At 58.1% G+C, this 16,538-nt stretch overlaps 1 protein-coding gene across 1 annotated transcript in view; it reads left to right on the forward strand.

Moving 5' to 3' along the window:
- The window catches only part of PYGB (glycogen phosphorylase B), a 59,838-nt gene that overhangs the window by 34,595 nt on the left and 8,705 nt on the right, over positions 1–16,538 (forward strand). Inside the window, exons 5-15 of the mRNA XM_050745465.1 lie at positions 1,694–1,825; positions 3,709–3,820; positions 4,306–4,388; positions 5,395–5,538; positions 6,129–6,221; positions 7,365–7,511; positions 8,053–8,216; positions 9,122–9,236; positions 10,265–10,366; positions 11,312–11,459; positions 15,541–15,599. Of these exons, the coding sequence (XP_050601422.1) occupies positions 1,694–1,825; positions 3,709–3,820; positions 4,306–4,388; positions 5,395–5,538; positions 6,129–6,221; positions 7,365–7,511; positions 8,053–8,216; positions 9,122–9,236; positions 10,265–10,366; positions 11,312–11,459; positions 15,541–15,599 (1,299 nt within the window). The remainder of the gene's footprint in view (positions 1–1,693; positions 1,826–3,708; positions 3,821–4,305; positions 4,389–5,394; positions 5,539–6,128; positions 6,222–7,364; positions 7,512–8,052; positions 8,217–9,121; positions 9,237–10,264; positions 10,367–11,311; positions 11,460–15,540; positions 15,600–16,538) is intronic.

Here is a 16,538-nt window from a genome sequence, read left to right on the forward strand (position 1 = left end):
GTGTGGGTTTATAAGGCAGAAGCTCAGAGGCTCCCCTTCGCCTAGTTGGTGTTAGGGTTTAGGGTATTGGTGGTGGTTTTGGTTTTAGCACGGAGACATTTTTCCTTCTGGTGGTCCTCGTTCCTGTAACTCTTGCCACCTTGTATGATAGTTCAGGATGATCAGTAAGTGAAGCTCACCCCTCCTCCCATCCCCTTTTCATGGGAACTGGTCATATTCAGTGGGTTTTTAGTTGGCTTTAGCTGTGGAAGAAATAAATACAGGCAGAGTTGGCCAGCAGCGTGTGGCCAGAGGGGCCGCAGGCCAGCCTGCTTGGCACCCTGGCTGAGGGGGCAGGGAGGCCCTGGAAGGGAGACTCAGGCCGCCTTTGTATGTAGGAAGCTATTGCTTCTGCCGATGACTCCTGGAGCAACTCTGCAGGAGATGGTCAGGCCCTGGTGTTGGGGAATCTCACAGCGGACAAGGAGATGCCACCAGAAAGGTCTTGCTGGTAGTACCATGGGGAGGTGCCTCCCGAACAGCACAGCCCAGACAGTCTTGCTCGTGACTCTTTATGTCTGTGTAGGAACCATTAAGAGGAAATCCCTCAGTGTAGCATACTAGGGCTGCTTGTTCGTTCTCAAGAGAAGAGGCTTGATCTCACTTCAGTGTTAGGAATTTAGATTTCAGAACCCACCCTTGCTGCTGTACCAGACAGAGTTACTGTGTCACCTGGTGGTAAAGCAGCCCCTAGTGCTTCTGCACAAGGGTGGCTCGAGTCTGCAGGGCCGCTTTTAGTGTGGGAATTGGTTTTGTGTATTCACTGGTCTCGGGTGCCACTGGGCACAGATTTTGGGAATAAGCCCTCCCGGAACAGCTTGTGTTCCTGGCTGCATCCAGGGCACCCTCACTGCCAGCTGCCAGCTTGGCCCAGCACTTGTGGATTTGCAGCGTCACTTTCTTTCTTTTTAAAATTTAATTTAATCATTTTTTTTAGAGTTAGGGTCCTGCCCTGTCGCCCAGGCTGAAGTGCAGTGGTACAGTCATAGCTCACTGCATCTTCGACCTTGTGGGCTCAAGCGATCCTTCCACCTTGGCTTCCCAGAGTGCTGGGAACTGTCGGCGTGAGCCTCCGCCTGGCCAGTGTGTCTCCGTCAAAGCAATGTCTTCTAGTGATTGTTCTGTAACAGCTTTATTGAAATAGAGTCGATTTCAGTATATTCAGAGTTAGGTAACCATCACCACTGTCTATCTTGAGAACATTTTCATCACCCCAGAAAGAAGGCCTGCACCAATTTGCCGTCATACCCAGCCCCTGACAGCCTCTCGCCTGCTTCTCTGTGCAGGTGCCCATTCTGAACATTTCCTGTAAATAGCCGCATGCGACGCGTGGTGTTTTTGTCTGGCCTCTGTCACTGAGTGTAGGTTTTTCAAGCTCCATCCGGGTCGGAGCATGTGTCAGTCAGTGGTTCTTAGTGTCTTTCTTTGGGGTGCATGTTTCTGAATTTTGAGTTTGTTACTTTAGCGTCCACCGTGTTCATTTTACCCACGTGGGCTTGGCCAGAAGTGGGAATCCCGACGTGGTAAGTGGCTGTAGGTAAGTTTAAGTGCCAGGTGCTGTGTGATCTTGGACACACGGTCTGCTGGGTCCAGGACAGGGCGGCGGCCTGGGACATCTGCGCTGAGGGTGCCCTCACAGCTCTCCTCGTTCCAGGTAGAGGAGGCCGATGACTGGCTGCGCTACGGCAACCCCTGGGAGAAAGCGCGGCCCGAGTATATGCTTCCTGTGCACTTCTACGGGCGCGTGGAGCACACCCCCGACGGCGTGAAGTGGCTGGACACACAGGTACCTGGGCTGAAATGTCCACGGCAAGGCTGGGACCGGGTGAGGGGGCTGCTGCAGCTCATTCCTAGTCATCTCGACTTCTTCTGTCTTGGGGGACTTGCTGCCTCCCTGGAGGACTTAAGGTAAAAGCCGGGGGAGGTTTATTCTCCTCATCTCCCCAGTCTCTTACGCTTTGATGGGAGCTTCCCAAACAGTGGAGGCGCTGAGCACAGCGCGAGACTCTGCGGGGAAGCCCCGCTGGGCAGGAGCTGTGTGTTGGGGCTGGGCAGGGTCCACTCACAGCCAGATGCTCACGAGAACCCTGCTGCTTAAGAGCAGGCAGGAGGGTGTTCTGATGGGATGGGGGCATGGACCGCCGCGTGGGTGAAAACAGCTCCCACTATCTGTGGAGCATGCGACAAGCTCGCTTGGCCTCCTGGTGCCATACGTGGCCCGTGGCTCTCAAAGCGTCAGCTGTCAGAGCCCCTGGAGTATGTGTGAGGTCTGGGCAACATCTGGGGATGGGGCCAGGCCCTCCTGCCCAGCAGGGTGCTGATGGGGGACCAGGGCAAGAGCCTAGAGTACTCAGCAGCGAGGGGTGCCAGGCACGCAGAGGCCATGTGAGGGAGCACCCAGTCCAGGCTCAGGGCAGCTGGGAGCCGGGGTGACTGGGGCAGGGCAGGGGCCGGCAGGAGAGGCTGCAGGAGAACGTCGGGGCATCAGTGAGATTTGGCCACCTGTGATGGAGAAGGAGGGGTGATAACAGGAGAGCCTGGAGGCTGGGTGGTCACTGGTGTGCAGAGGGAGTTGTCCTAACTTTGTAGGACACAGTTTTAAATCAAATACATGGGCTTAGAGTGGCTGGGGCCATGCCGTGGAGGCTGAAAATGCCATGAACAGTTGTATTTAACTTGCAAAAGCAGGGCAGGGGACCGGCACTGTAGATGTGTTCGTGGATGAGTGTGTCAGTGTGAGTGGGGATGCTGGAGAACCGGGACATTGCAGGCAGGCTGTGAAGATGGGCTGAGCCCCGAGGGCTGGCCAGGATGGAAGGGGCCGGAATGCCTTGCCGGGGACTTGTCGCTCACTTGGATGTCGCCTTGTGGGGCAGGGGCAAGGGTTGACAGGAGAGAGGAAGGGAAAGGGATCCTGGGGTTTTGGTCTTGGTGGCCCCGGTGCGCCCCCTGTGTGGCTGGCTGAGCTGACTGGCGGTGCCACAGGCACGTGTGTGCCGGGATGAACCCAAGCATCCCTGAGTGCGCCTGCCGGGAAGCTGGGACCACAGGCCAGCCTCAGCTTTGTGAGCCTCCTCCTGCCCTTGGTGGGAGTGGAGCTGATGTCTCTGGATGCAAGGGAACCTGGGGGCTTGTCAAGGAGAGGGGGAGCCAGGCTGGGGTGGAGGGAGCGCGGCTGGGCTTGTGCTAGGGGGAAGGCAGCTGCAGGAGCAACCTTCCTGCAGGTGGAGCTGAGAGAGGTCATCTCCAGGGCGAGCCTCTGTGTATTGGAGTTCCTAGAGCAGAGTTGAGTGAGGAGGGGAGGCGTGGAGGGCGGAGGGTAAGGAGGGAGGTGGGGGTTGGTGCTGCGGCACCTCAGGAAGTCGGGATGGGGATGATTCTTCGTTCGAAGCCATTCCTGAGGAAGGTGAAGTGAGAAGACAGGTCTGGTCTGGGGAGGGTGGTGGGGCGGGTGGTCCTCTCAGGATGACAAGGTGGCACCACAGGGGCGGGCGTGGACGGGGACTGTGGTGCTGAGCATGGGCTGGGTGGATGTGTTTGGGCAGAAGGGGGAGACCGTGGGGGGCCAGCAGGGCGCCAGGTGCCCAGGAAGAGGCTGGGGCGGGGAGAGGCTCAGGGGCCGGTGGGGGCCCTCGCCACTCCGTCCTGAGCAACCTGTTTTGTGGCCAGGTGGTGCTGGCCATGCCCTATGACACCCCGGTGCCCGGCTACAAGAACAATACCGTCAACACCATGCGGCTGTGGTCCGCCAAGGCTCCCAACGACTTCAAGCTGCAGGACTGTACGTTCCGTGGTTCCCGGTGCCCCTGTGTCCATGTGGGTGGCTGGTCCCGGACACCCTCGCCCACAGCCTTTACCACGCCCTGCGGCTCCCTGTCCTGGAGGCTGCACGGCCCTCCTCTAGGGTGAACCTGCATCCTGGTGAAAACGAGGCTGGTGTAGCTTACCTGTGTGTGGGACCTGCCTGGGAAGGGCCTACAGGCAGAGCGACCGAGACACCTGGGCCCTGGGCACCCAGGGTCTGCTTGTGCAGATCATGTGCCCCTGGGGAGGCGTGAGGGGGATGGAGTTGTATGCGGTGCGTAGGGGAGCTGCAGGAGGGATCACGTGTACCTCCAGGGGTGGGGGTGAGGTGAAGTAATGCAGCGGCTAGGGGAGTCCTGTGCTCGAGCGAGTTTCATTGGCCTTTGCAAGTAGGCCCCTGAGCGGTTGCGGTGCTGGTGCCAGGAGGCACGTGTGTGCTGACCCCACTCCGTTTCTTCTTAGTCAACGTGGGAGACTACATCGAGGCGGTCCTGGACCGGAACTTGGCCGAGAACATCTCCAGGGTCCTGTATCCAAACGATAACGTGAGTAGCTGGCCTGCTCAGACTGCGTCGCTTTCCGGCTTAGTGAGGTGGGCTGACTGGCTGGGCTCCCCGGTGGGGCCTCTTGTTGGCCTTGGCAAGCAGCCACCTGGTGGCCCTCCCGCCTCAGGTGCACACACAATGCCCTTGGGGAGGAGAGGGGGGCACTGTCCTCCATAAAGCCCAAGCGGGTCCTCGCGTGCCTCTTGGCAGCTCTGGGGTGGTCTCTCTGAGGACACTCTCTACCACCTTCCCCTCTTATCCATTCCCCTCATAAACACACAGCCAGCTGCTCCTTGGGGCCAGCTGGAGCCTGTCAGCCCTCCAGCCTGTCTGCTGTTCTAGCCCGCAGTGCCAGTTCCCCAAGTAGGTGATCTGTCTCTCCAGGGAACGGTAGCGCCTACCTGGCATTGATGCCTGGGGACATTCGAAAGGTACTTGGCACGTGCCCTTCCCATGCTAGGTGATGGTGTCGCAGCCATGTTCCCCACTGCCACCTACATTTAGTGCCCAGTGGCTTTCTTTTTGTTGTTGTTGCCTGACAAGTCCTTAGAATATGCCCTAGTGGGCAATAAAAAGTTAGCTTTTTATTTTATGAAAGTAACCCGTGCACACAAGAGCAAAGGCCTGGGTGCCGGAAGGCTCATCAAAGAGTGTACTCTCCTGTCCCCATGAGACTGTTGGCAGACCCCAAGCCCCAGGTGCAGAATGTTCCAGAAGGCCTGTGCTTGGACAGTGCAGCTCCTGAGTAGCGCTGGCACTGTACTTCTCCTGACAGATGGACACTGTGTCCCGGGGTCTGTCCCAAGGCAGGGTGACCCTCCTTAGTGACCTGAGGGCACACAGGCAGGCCCCAGTGTCAGGCAGCTGGGCTCCTCTCGGCCTTCTGCCTGCGCCCTTGAGCCAGGTCGCTGACCTGGGCTTCCTGGGGGAGGAGAATGGCCCTGGGACTGGGTCATGGGGCATGCGCCCCTAGCCTGCACCCTCCAGCTTGCTCTGCTGTGTGCAGTTCTTCGAGGGGAAGGAGCTGCGGCTGAAGCAGGAGTACTTCGTGGTGGCCGCCACGCTCCAGGACATCATCCGCCGCTTCAAGTCGTCCAAGTTCGGCTGCCGGGACCCTGTGAGAACGTGTTTCGAGACATTCCCAGACAAGGTGCGTGGTGGCCCTGGGAGGGATCTCAGTGCCAGGGGCTGGGCGCCTTCAGGCTCTTGAGGTTGCTTTCTCGTGTCTGTCCCAAAAGGAGCTAGAGTGGGATGGCACATGCCCCTTGTCTTGGGGTGTCGTCATCCTGGGCCAGGATCCCACCTGGGCCCTCCCTCGCAGAACAAGGGCCACCAGCCTTGTTAGGAGTCAAGTCAGCAGGGGACATGGTGAAAGGCTCCTGTGCAAAGTCAGATGTGCTTGGCGGAGCTAAGTGCAGTTATTTCAAACAAAGCCCTCATAGCTCCAGTGAGAGAGCCCCCAGCCCCGGTGGCCACGGCTCCTCCCCTCCGGCTGCAGCACACACTGGCAGCAGAGCACACTGCTGTGGGGCACTCACCAGCAGGCACGTCAGACACAGCACACACCTGCCACAGTGTGAGCCCGGCTGTCCTCCCTGCTCCCTTCCCAGAACCCCTCCCTGTTCTCCAGGCTCCTCAGGGCTGGGCTGGCTCCTTCACTCGGGGAGCTTCATATGCCAACAACCATGGGTGCCCACAAGGGATGAGATGACTGAATGGCACCCCTTGTGCGACCTGCAGGTGGCCATCCAGCTGAATGACACCCACCCTGCCCTTTCCATCCCCGAGCTCATGCGGATCCTGGTGGACGTGGAGAAGGTGGACTGGGACAAGGTGCGCGTGGAGGAGAAGGGCGGCACCTCCCCAGAGCCTGCAGCCCATGCAGACCAGGGCTACGAGGAGCTGAGCTGGGGGGCCTCTCCCCTGGCCTAGGGAGAGCTGTGTGGTCATCATGCCTGGGAGAGATGCGAGCTGTGGGAGGGGTCTGGTTCCAGGAGACAGAGGTTCTGTGGGCCAGGGTGCGGGGGGCCAGAGTGTGGGGGACAGGGTGCGGGGGACAGGGCACGGGGGAGAGGATAAGGATAGGGCTCTGACACTTCTCAGGGTTTCCCGTTGGTGCATTCTCATCTTGAAGTTTGGTGACGGCTCCCCAAAGCATTGTTTAGAGCTCTGTGCTCTGTTCATGGCACCTGCTCTCACGACTCAGCATATTTTGGACTTTAATACGTTTGTGTGGTGAGATTTTCTTAATCTAACCGTTATCCAGTCGACATGTAGAACCATGAAACTGGACAGTGTGGTGACTCACACCCATAATCCTAGTGCTTTGGGAAGCTGAGGCAGGAGGGTCACTCGAGGCCAGAAGTTAGAGCCTGGGCAATACAGCAAGACCCCACCTCTAAAAACAAAAGATAGCCAGGTGTGGCAGCACACACCCAGAAAAACAAAAAAGAAACCATAGAACAAATTTTTTTAACTCCGTTTTGTAGAAACCCAAGCCCCTCTCTGGCCTTGGTGTGTGTGCACTCCAGGTGAGGCTGTGCCTGTTGCGGGTACCCCAGTTCTGGCCAGCACGGGGCAGGTCCATGTAGTAACCAGTGTCCTCCCCACTGTGGGTGTCCGGCTACTGTAGTGGAAATAAATAGAAAACTGCTCAGCAGTGCGTCCATTTACCAGTGATGGGAGAGTGTGAAGGTGACCCCAGGTAGCAGGCGAGTGTGTCTTACTTGTGTGTGTGTCACGCACTGGACCATAACGTCACACTTCGATGGGTTGCATCAGCAGATTGAGGGCTCTGGGCTGCGTGTCAGGCTTTCAGAGGGCTCCAGATCCACCCTGGAGAGCAGAGGGGAGGGTGGCCCTTCCTGGGGTACCCAGCATCTGCCTGGGATCCTGGATGCTCAACCCGCCTAGGCAGCTGGCCAGAGAGCTGCTTGTTTCTAAACAAACACATGGGAACATTCTCGAATGGCCTAGGCCTGGGAAATCACGAAGAAGACCTGTGCATACACCAACCACACCGTGCTGCCTGAGGCCTTGGAGCGCTGGCCCGTGTCCATGTTTGAGAAGCTGCTGCCGCGGCACCTGGAAATCATCTATGCCATCAACCAGCGGCACCTGGACGTGAGTGTGGGCCCAGGTGGCCGTGTGGGGTGGCGGTTACACCCATGCCAACGGCCCCCCACCTGGCCTAGGCGAGGAGGTGCTTTACTCCTTGAACGAGGCACCCTCCATTTAGCAGAAGATGCTTGGGGCTGGGGGCTGTCCCTTGGCAGAGCTGTTGGCTGATCCCCACGCCTGAGCCACAGCTGTCCCAGGTTCCTCTTTGTAAATTAAATTGCATGTTCTCTCCCTCAGACCCATCTTCCTCAGACACAGTAGCCCTGTGGGTCCCTGGGCTGGGCTGGGCCCTTTCCTGGGCTGGGGAGTGGAGTGAGCGAGAGCCTCCTCCTGGAGCTGGCCCCGGGCCCTTGTGAGATGCCTCTGAAGTGGCTGCTGGCGCTGGGAGCACTTGAGTGAGGTCCGGCTGTCGCAGCCCCAGGACTTCCCTGGAGGCAGCAGAGCTTCCTGTGGGTGGTCATGGACTGTCCCCTGGTCATGGGGAGTGCTGGGTCTCCGTGGGGCCTCCCGTGCCCACCTACCTGCCTCTGTGTTTTGGCACCAGCACGTGGCCGCGCTATTTCCCGGAGATGTGGACCGCCTGCGCAGGATGTCTGTGATCGAGGAGGGGGACTGCAAGCGGATCAACATGGCCCACCTGTGTGTGATTGGGTCCCACGCTGTCAACGGTGTGGCGAGGATCCACTCGGAGATTGTGAAACAGTCGGTGTGAGTGGGGCGCTTGCCCGAGGGAGGCCAGCTGTGTCTGACACCCAGGCCTGCACCTAGGACCAGCCACCGAACACATGGACCCAGCTGTACGGCACACACCCCATGCCACTAGGCCCCTGCCTCGATGGCAATGACAGAGCTGCCCAGAACACCCTGTCAGGGTCACGCCTTGTGCATTCACCGACCAGCACATGGGGCCTCTGGCCCTGTGGGCAATGGGGAGACGGCTTTGTCTCCTGTTGCTCTCCCGCGCCCCTGCCTTCCTGGGGGTCCAGTCGGAGGCTCTGCACCACTGGTCCTCCTGCCGCTGGCGGGGCTTAGACAGGGCTTGAAGGAGGGATTCTTAGGTCAGATCTCGTTCTTGCCCCTCTTAGGTGGGGCGTGATCTAGGAATCACTCCCACTCTTTCACCTAGCATGTGCTGGGCGTCTACTGTGCGTGCTGGGCAGGCAAAACCGGGCAGGAGCGGGGGCTTCTGTGCCCGGGGCTGGGCTGCAGGCTCTGTGCATGGCACCCACAGCAAGCTTCTGTGTTGGGCCCCTCCCCAGTAGCGATAAGGAAACCGACCACAGCTTCTCAAGCCCTACAGTCCTGCGGTCTCGGCTGTCATGACTTGGACACCTGTTTCCGCATGGACCGCTCCGGAGAATGGCCAGGCTCTGATGCCTGCGAGGGTGTAGTTGGGCAAACCACACAGCCAGCCACAGAGGCCCTGGGGTGCAGGCGCTGCCTTTGTATGGCTCCCAGAGCCTGCAGCGGCCGCGGTCACTGTTCTCAGAAAACAGAACAGAAACACTGAGCTTGAGGGATCCTGGGACCTCCTTAAAAGGGCCTTAAGGTCTCTTGCTCACCTGGTTCAAGGCACAGCATTTGTGACAGTTCCCTGTTCTCTGTGTTTGCAGCTTTAAGGATTTTTATGAACTGGAGCCAGAGAAGTTCCAGAATAAGACCAACGGTATCACCCCCCGCCGGTGGCTGCTGCTGTGCAACCCGGGGCTGGCCGATACCATCGTGGAGGTGAGCGCCAGGCCCTGCCTGTGCCTTTGGGTATGCCTGGGCTGAGAACCACTGGCCGTGTCATCAGCCCCTGCTGAGTGGTTGCTGAGTAGGCAGGAGTCTGTCCCTCACGTGTTGACCTGTAGGCTTCCAGACATGAGAGCTGAGCCCCTGAACATGGGCGCTGAGCTGGGCAGTCACCCAGTGGGGCCTGGCGGGTCCTGTGTGCGAGTTCAGAAGCTGAGCTTTAGAGAGGGCTGGGGTGTGGCTCAGAGCAGCCACGGGGCCATTGCAAAAGAGGCAAGAGGCAGCTGACTGCCAGGAGAGTCTGCCAGGCTGGGCGCCTATTTCCTGTTTGTATGTTGGCTCCTATGCAGGCTCCTGAGGGAAACGAGCGCTGAGGTGTCAGGCCCTGTGCTACAGGCCAGGACCAGCGGCTGGGAGGGTGGGACCACTCACCTGGGGCTATGGTCAGGGAAGGCTTCCCAGGAAAGCTGAGGTCTGAAGAGGGAATGAAGAGGGAGGGATCAGTGCTCTGGGGCAAACGGGTCCAATGTCCTGTGCTGGGGGACGGGCCCCTGGGACCTGGAAGGCAGCGTGGCTCCCGTGCAGTCTGAGGCGGGCCTGGGCAGAGTGAGGAGAGGTGGCCGAGTGTTTGCGGGCAGCACCTGGGTGAGGTGCTGGCTTTGAGGGGGCTGCCTGCTGCATTGTGGAGGCAGGGAAGGTGCTGGTGGAGGGCAGCCGGAGGATGGCTTTGGGGTTTGGGTGGTGATGGGATGTTCAACGTCAGAACCCTAGGAACGGTGGCTGAGGGAGGCTTGTGTGTTTGTTGTGGGCATTTGAATTGGTGGGACTGGGCCACATTGCAGAGCCCTCTCAGAAGATCAGAAGAGGTGGGAGGGGCTGCCGGGGTGACCCTGTAGCCTGAGAGGTGAGATGCGTGGAGAGGCTGGACGAGCAGATCCCAGGGGAAAGCAGGGGCATGGGCGACAACGGGAGGAGGGCAAGTGGCTAGGGCCCACAGTGAGCGGAACCTTTACATTCTCCAGAAAATTGGGGAGGAGTTTCTGACTGACCTGAGCCAGCTGAAGAAGCTGCTGCCACTGGTCAATGACGAGGCATTCATCAGGGACGTGGCCAAGGTCAAACAGGTAGGCATGGCCCTGGCCCTGGCCCGAGCCCCGGCCCCAGCCCTCCCACAGCCAGGCAGGTATGCCCTGGCCCCAGCCCTCCTACAACCAGGCAGGTCCGCCCTGGCCCCAACCCTCCTACAGCCAGGCAGGTACGCCCTGGCCCCAGCCCTCCCACAGCCAGGCAGGTACGCCCCAGCCCCAAGCCCTCCTGCAAGCCCAACACAGGTCCTGGGGTACCCACTGGGGCTTTAGTGGGGACTCGGAACAGGACTGAGGGTGAGGCTGTTAGGGTCCCCTGAGGTCTCTCTGCCCCACTCAGCCTTTCAGATGACAGATGAGGGCCCCGAGGAGGACAGGTCACGTGGTAGATAGCTGAGTACAGACCCCAGGCCAGCCCTGCCTGTTCCTCAACCCTCCACCACGGGTCAGTTCTGTATGGAAGCCTCTAGAAGCCAATTCCAGCGTGATGCCATCTTTGCCCCTGGAGAGCTGTGCAGGTACACGAACTGTCTGCACCGGCAGCAGCCCCTCGGCTAGTCCGGGGCCAGTGACGGCAGCCTTCAAACCTCAGCAGGCTGGAGGCCATTCTACACAGCCCGTCGAGCTTGGCCTCCTCCTAGAGGCCAGAACTAGTTCTTGTAGTCCTTTCAGCTGTCCCGCTCCCACGCTGCTCCCCTGCCTGCACGCCTGGCTCTGCAGTGTATTCTACTTGGCTCCAGGCGTGCTCCGGGGCCGGCTCCTCACTTATCCCCTATTCCTGGTACAGACCCACCTTCAGCATCGCTCTCTCCCCTTGTCCCATGAGAAGACCCCTGGTGCCATCTCTGCCCCTGAGCTCCATCCTGTATACCCCTGCCCTTTCCCTGCGGCGCTCCTCACAGGGCACTCGAAGCAGGAAGCCACAGGGTCAGTGGGTGGAGTCCTGGTGAAGTCTCCAGCCATCCCTCCCCCTCACTCTCCCAGGAAAACAAGCTTAAGTTCTCAGCCTTCCTGGAGAAGGAGTACAAGGTAAAGATCAACCCCTCCTCCATGTTCGATGTGCACGTGAAGAGGATCCACGAGTACAAGCGGCAACTGCTCAACTGCCTGCACGTCATCACCCTGTACAACCGTGAGTGCCGGCATCACCTGCATGATGGCACTGCGGGGCCCAAGGCTTACCCTTGCCCGCCAGCTGTGCGCAGACCCTGGACCTTTGTCATGGTGCGGGCTGTGCGTGTGTAGGCGTGGGCATGTGTGATGTGGCACATTTATTTTAAGCAAAAGCCACGTTTTTCTGTGTGCCCCATGCCAGGCCTCACGTGAGCAGGTGAACAGTTAAACACCCGAAAGGCCCAGGCTGGAGTGCAGTGGCACCATCACGGCTCACTGCAGCCTCGACCTCCCAGGGCCCAGGAAATCCTCCCACCTCAGTCTCCCAAGTGGCTGGGACAACAGGCGCACGCCACTGTGCCCTTGTGTTTTTTGTAGAAACAGGGTTTCACTGTGTTGCCAAGGCTGGTCTCGAACTCCTGGCCTCAAGTGATCTACCCACTTCTGCCTCCCAAAGGGCTGGGGTTATAGGCATGAGCCACTGTACCGGGCCTTCAGTTTTTATTTTAAATTTAGTTATTATCTCTGTGAGACTAATCTTATTTAGAAAGATTATGCTTATTAGAGGCATTTAAAGCATACTTATAAAAATTAAGATAGTATGTGTTAAATTTACACATGTATCTTATATTGTCTGAGGACATTTAATTATGAGAACAAACATGAATCAGAGACCTCCAGAAGTCAATGTGACTATTTGCTAGGTTTACTAGATAATAAAACCTTAAGGAAAAACTAGGTTTCTAAAGTTTTGTAATTTAATAAAGTAGGTATTTTAAAAACCAAAGGAACCACACATCCTCCTTTCCGATACAAAGCTCCTCTTGGAAATACATCTTACTATTCCCAATGAGTAAGCCTCGATGGGGTGGAGGGTCTGGGTGCGTTTGAGACACACGCAGCAGGACAGAGGCTGGAGGCCACCCCCACTGAGGACCCCTCTGCTGTGTGGGCACCACGGGAGATGATGCTTCCCAGGGCTGTGGCTTCCTGGCTCCGAGGTGGTGCATGGGAACTTTGCATCACCTTTCTTTGCCCCGCTTTCCTCCTGCAGTTGTGACACTCTGTGTGTCCCTGGTGGTGACCCGGAGTCCTCCGCTTGCACAGCGCTTGGTCCCATTCGTGAGCGACAGTGAGAGTTGCGGGTCACCCCTCCCTTCCTCCCACTCCGCTGCCCCCACAGTCAGTTGTTGCGTCGTCGTTTAGTGTTGGCCGTCAGGCTTCCCAGACGCTCTGCTTCCGCTTGCTTGGTTCGTTCGCTTTGAACAACCCGCTGTGATTTCCAGCCGTTCACAGGAGGCAGCCAACAGGCTGGTGCTCGCTCCCACTGGTCTTCCCCCTTGCCCCATGTCTGTGTGTGCGTGCATAAATGTATGTGTGTGCATGCGTGTAAACACGTGTGCTTGTGTGTGTGCATGTACGTGTGGACATGCATCTCCTTGCCCCACTGTCAGAGCTCACAGCATCAGTACTCTGCCCTTCCTCCTGTCCCTAGCTCTGTCAGTTTGAGTCTGCAGGTGAGTATGTTCACTGCTCCTCACGGTCCTCCTGCAGAGTGCTGCCCAGCCCTGCCGGCGCTTTGTGCCTAGTTCATGACTGGCTCATGGGAACAACCTTCCTGAATTCTTGCTTGTTCAAAATAGCCTGGACCCTTCACCACGAAGGTTGGTTTGGCTGAACATGCCAGTCTTGACTCCACTTCCTTCCCCCAGTGCCTTTTGGGGCCCTGCTGGGCACTGTCTGGAGGGTGGATGTGTGTGCAGAAGTCTGGTGAGGTCTGAGTTCTCGATCTCATGAGTGACTCACTGTCATTGCCGTGTCTTGGTGTTGGCTGTTAACGCGGCATTTTCGTCAGTACTCAGGGTGCTTGTTGAACATGTTGCTGGACTTCAGGGAAGTTGTCTGAAACGTGTGTTTGGTTCTGTTTGGTTTTTTGCTTCTGGGCTGCAGTGTGGCGTGAGGTGGCTTTCTCTAGCCTGCCTCCTTGGTACCTACTTCTCTCAGGACTTGGCTTGTCCTTGTCCTTGGGGTGGCACAGCTCTCTGGAGCGTCTCCCGGCTGCACTTTCCTCCCATGCCCTCTGCTCCTCTCCTGTGCTCTCTGCCTCCCTCCCTGAGGCCTTGCATTCGGCTCCATGTCTTTCCAAGTTGGTGGTCACCAAGGGTATGTGATTCGCGAAGGGGTTCACTCCCCTCCTGTGGCCTGTAGCAGGGCTGGGTGCTGACTTCCACTGCTACGTTAGGGTGAGCTGGATCGCCTGGGGCTATTCGGAATAGGCTTCTCAGCCCTCCAAGGCAGCTCCTCTGCTGGGCCAAGGCCGTGCTTCCCCAGTCCGTGGCACCTCCCTGTGGCTGCGTCTCCGCTGTTTCTCCAGGTCTCACCTGGGCAGGAGGCTCCCCTGGATGCCAGGACCTGCCTTGTGAGGATGCCCTTGTGGGAGAGGCACTTGCCTGAGCCTGCTGTCCCCTGGGGGCTCCTTGGTGGCCCCCAGGACCGGACCTCTGCCCAGAGTGCCCCTCCCCAGAGGTTAGGATTCCCAGGACCCTGTCCCCTGCCCACTGTGGCCTGGAGTTTGCATGGTTGCCTTCTTTCCTAGTTGTGCTGAAATCATCATCTGTGTGTTTCATTTTTCCTGTTCTCTGCTGATTTCCAGAAGTGACAAGATCCAGCACTAAGGGGCAGCTGTGTTCCTCCTGGAGCCTGGGGCCAGGGGGTACACATCGGCCTGACTCCCTGCTGCTCCCCCCAGGCCCGGCTCGCTGGTGAACACCTGTCCAGGGTGGCCGCTCATCCCCTTTTTGTAGGAACCTCCTGTGAAATCTGCAAACCCATGACCTGGCAAGGACAGCCTGTTTGCTGGGCTGGCAGTGAGCTGGCCGTCATGGCTTGACCCTCCATCCTCTCTGTGAAGAACTTCAGGGGCCCTCACCCCCTGTCCCAGCAAGGCAGAAGGGAGACACAAGGTCTCACCCAGCGCCCCTGCAGGCTGATGGCACCACAGCCACAAGGCTGAGGTTGCCACTTTTTCTTTGTGTCATCCAAACAATGTGTTTAAAACACAATTTAAGGTCAGTGTGGTGGCTCACCCCTGTAATCCCAAGGATTTGGAAGGCTGAGGCCTGACGACTGTTTGATGCCAGGAGTTTGAGACCGGTCTGGGCAAAAAAGCGAGACCCCATCTGTACTAAAAGTGAAAAAATTAGCTGCATGTGGCAACCTGTTGGTGCCTGTAGTCCCATCTACTTGGGAGGCTGAGGAGGGGAGGATCACTCGAGCCCAGGTGTTTGTGGCTGCTTTCAACCCCGATTACACCACTGTACTCCAGCCTGGGTGGCAGAGCTAAACCTTGACTCTTAAAAACAAAAACAAAAACAAAAAACACAAGAGTGGTAGAGCGTGAGGCGCGGTAGCTCACGCCTATAATCCCTGCACTTTGGGAGACTGAGGTGGAAGGATTGCTTGAGCCTGGGAGTTTGAAACCAGCCTGGGCGATATAGAGAGACCCTCAACTCTATAAAAAGTGAAAAAATTAGCTGGGCACAGTGGCATGTGCCTAGGATCCCAGCTACTCAGGAGGCTGAGGTGGGAGGATTGCTTGAGCCTGGAAGGTAGAGACTCCAGCCTGGGCGACAGAGTGCGCCACTGTCTCAAGAAACAAAACCAGACAAAACCCACAAGTGTGCCCTTCATGTACAGGGGCCTCGAACACTGGTGACCAAACCCAAGGAAGCTCCTGTATTGGGCTTTTCTGGAAACTGAGGTGCAGCGTTTCCTCTGAGCCCCTGGGAACAAACAGCATCTTTGCTCGGGTCAGCTGCTGGGTTCGTCACTGGTCCTGGCTGGCCTTCCTCACCAGCTGGGAACCTAAGTGCAGACCTCAGGGTGGCCTCGCCCCCTTGTAAGTGGCAGGTTCCTGGTGGGTGGGCAGTGGGTGGCCAGTGGCCCTGTGCCGCTGCCGCCCGTGTCACTGGGGCTTGAAGCACACTCACGGCGGAGCCTGCCTGTCCTGCCTCAGGGTCGCCCTCTGATGTTGCTGGGCCCCAGCAGAGGCTTGTCCGGCTCCCGGTGCCTTGTGTGAGTCTCTTCTGTGTGTCCTGCAGGAATCAAGAGAGACCCGGCCAAGGCCTTTGTGCCCAGGACTGTTATGATTGGGGGCAAGGTGAGTGACGTCCTCTGTAGTCCTCTCTGTGGGGTTTGGTCCAGGGACGGTGGGTGGGCAGCCTGCATGCTTCTCGTGGTGCCACATCCATACTGAGGAGCCGGGTGCCCAGCGGTCACCGGCCCTACTGGTGTGCCTGTCGGGTGGGGACCCTGTAGAGGGTCAGAATGGGATGGAAGCCTCCCTGCCCAGCTCATCGGAGGGGGTCCCCAGCCTAGAGGGCCAGTCCCCAGTGGGCTTGCTGGTGCCCACCTCAGAGGGGGTGGTGTCCTTTCTCTTTGTGCCCATAGGATTGCATGGTGCCCAGTAGGCACAGGGCGCTGTGGCTGCTTCATCACCTGCACATGCCCTGAGCATTGCCTGCTTTCAGTTCACTTTATTTACTATGACACATACTTTCAGAGTCCTAGATGTGCTGTCATCGAGTCCCAGGTCACATCGTCATACTCATCAGCCGTCTGCGGCCAGTGTCCCCACCTCCTGTCGTGTTTCTCTAGTAGCTTGGTCTTAATCCAGAACTGTGGGGCTGCCGTGGGGTGCAGCGTCCTTAGGAGGGTCCTGCTGGAGCAGTGGCCCTAAGTGAGTCTGGACTGTGTGAGGCACCCCAGCTCTTCATGGCAAGGCTGGGGCCTGGGGGTGCTGGGGCCTGTGTGCAGCCTGAAGGATACCCTCTCCCTGCCTTCAGCGAGTGGGAAGCTGGTCAGAGGGGCGGGCACTCCTCAGGGCTCCACCACCTCCTGGCACACCCCATTTGGTCTCTGTCCACTCCTGTCACCTGCTGTTTTTGAAGCAAATTTTGGAATTGCATCATTTTATTTGTCAGTATTTCAGTATGTGAAGTCTATAGAGATACGGAGTTTGAAAAAGTTTTAAATGTTATTGTGAAAATTTTAGGCCGGGCACGGTGTCTCACGCCTGTAATCCCAGCACTTTGGGAGC

The sequence above is a fragment of the Macaca thibetana genome, chromosome 10 (assembly GCF_024542745.1).
Source record: "Macaca thibetana thibetana isolate TM-01 chromosome 10, ASM2454274v1, whole genome shotgun sequence".
Lineage (NCBI taxonomy): Eukaryota > Metazoa > Chordata > Mammalia > Primates > Cercopithecidae > Macaca > Macaca thibetana.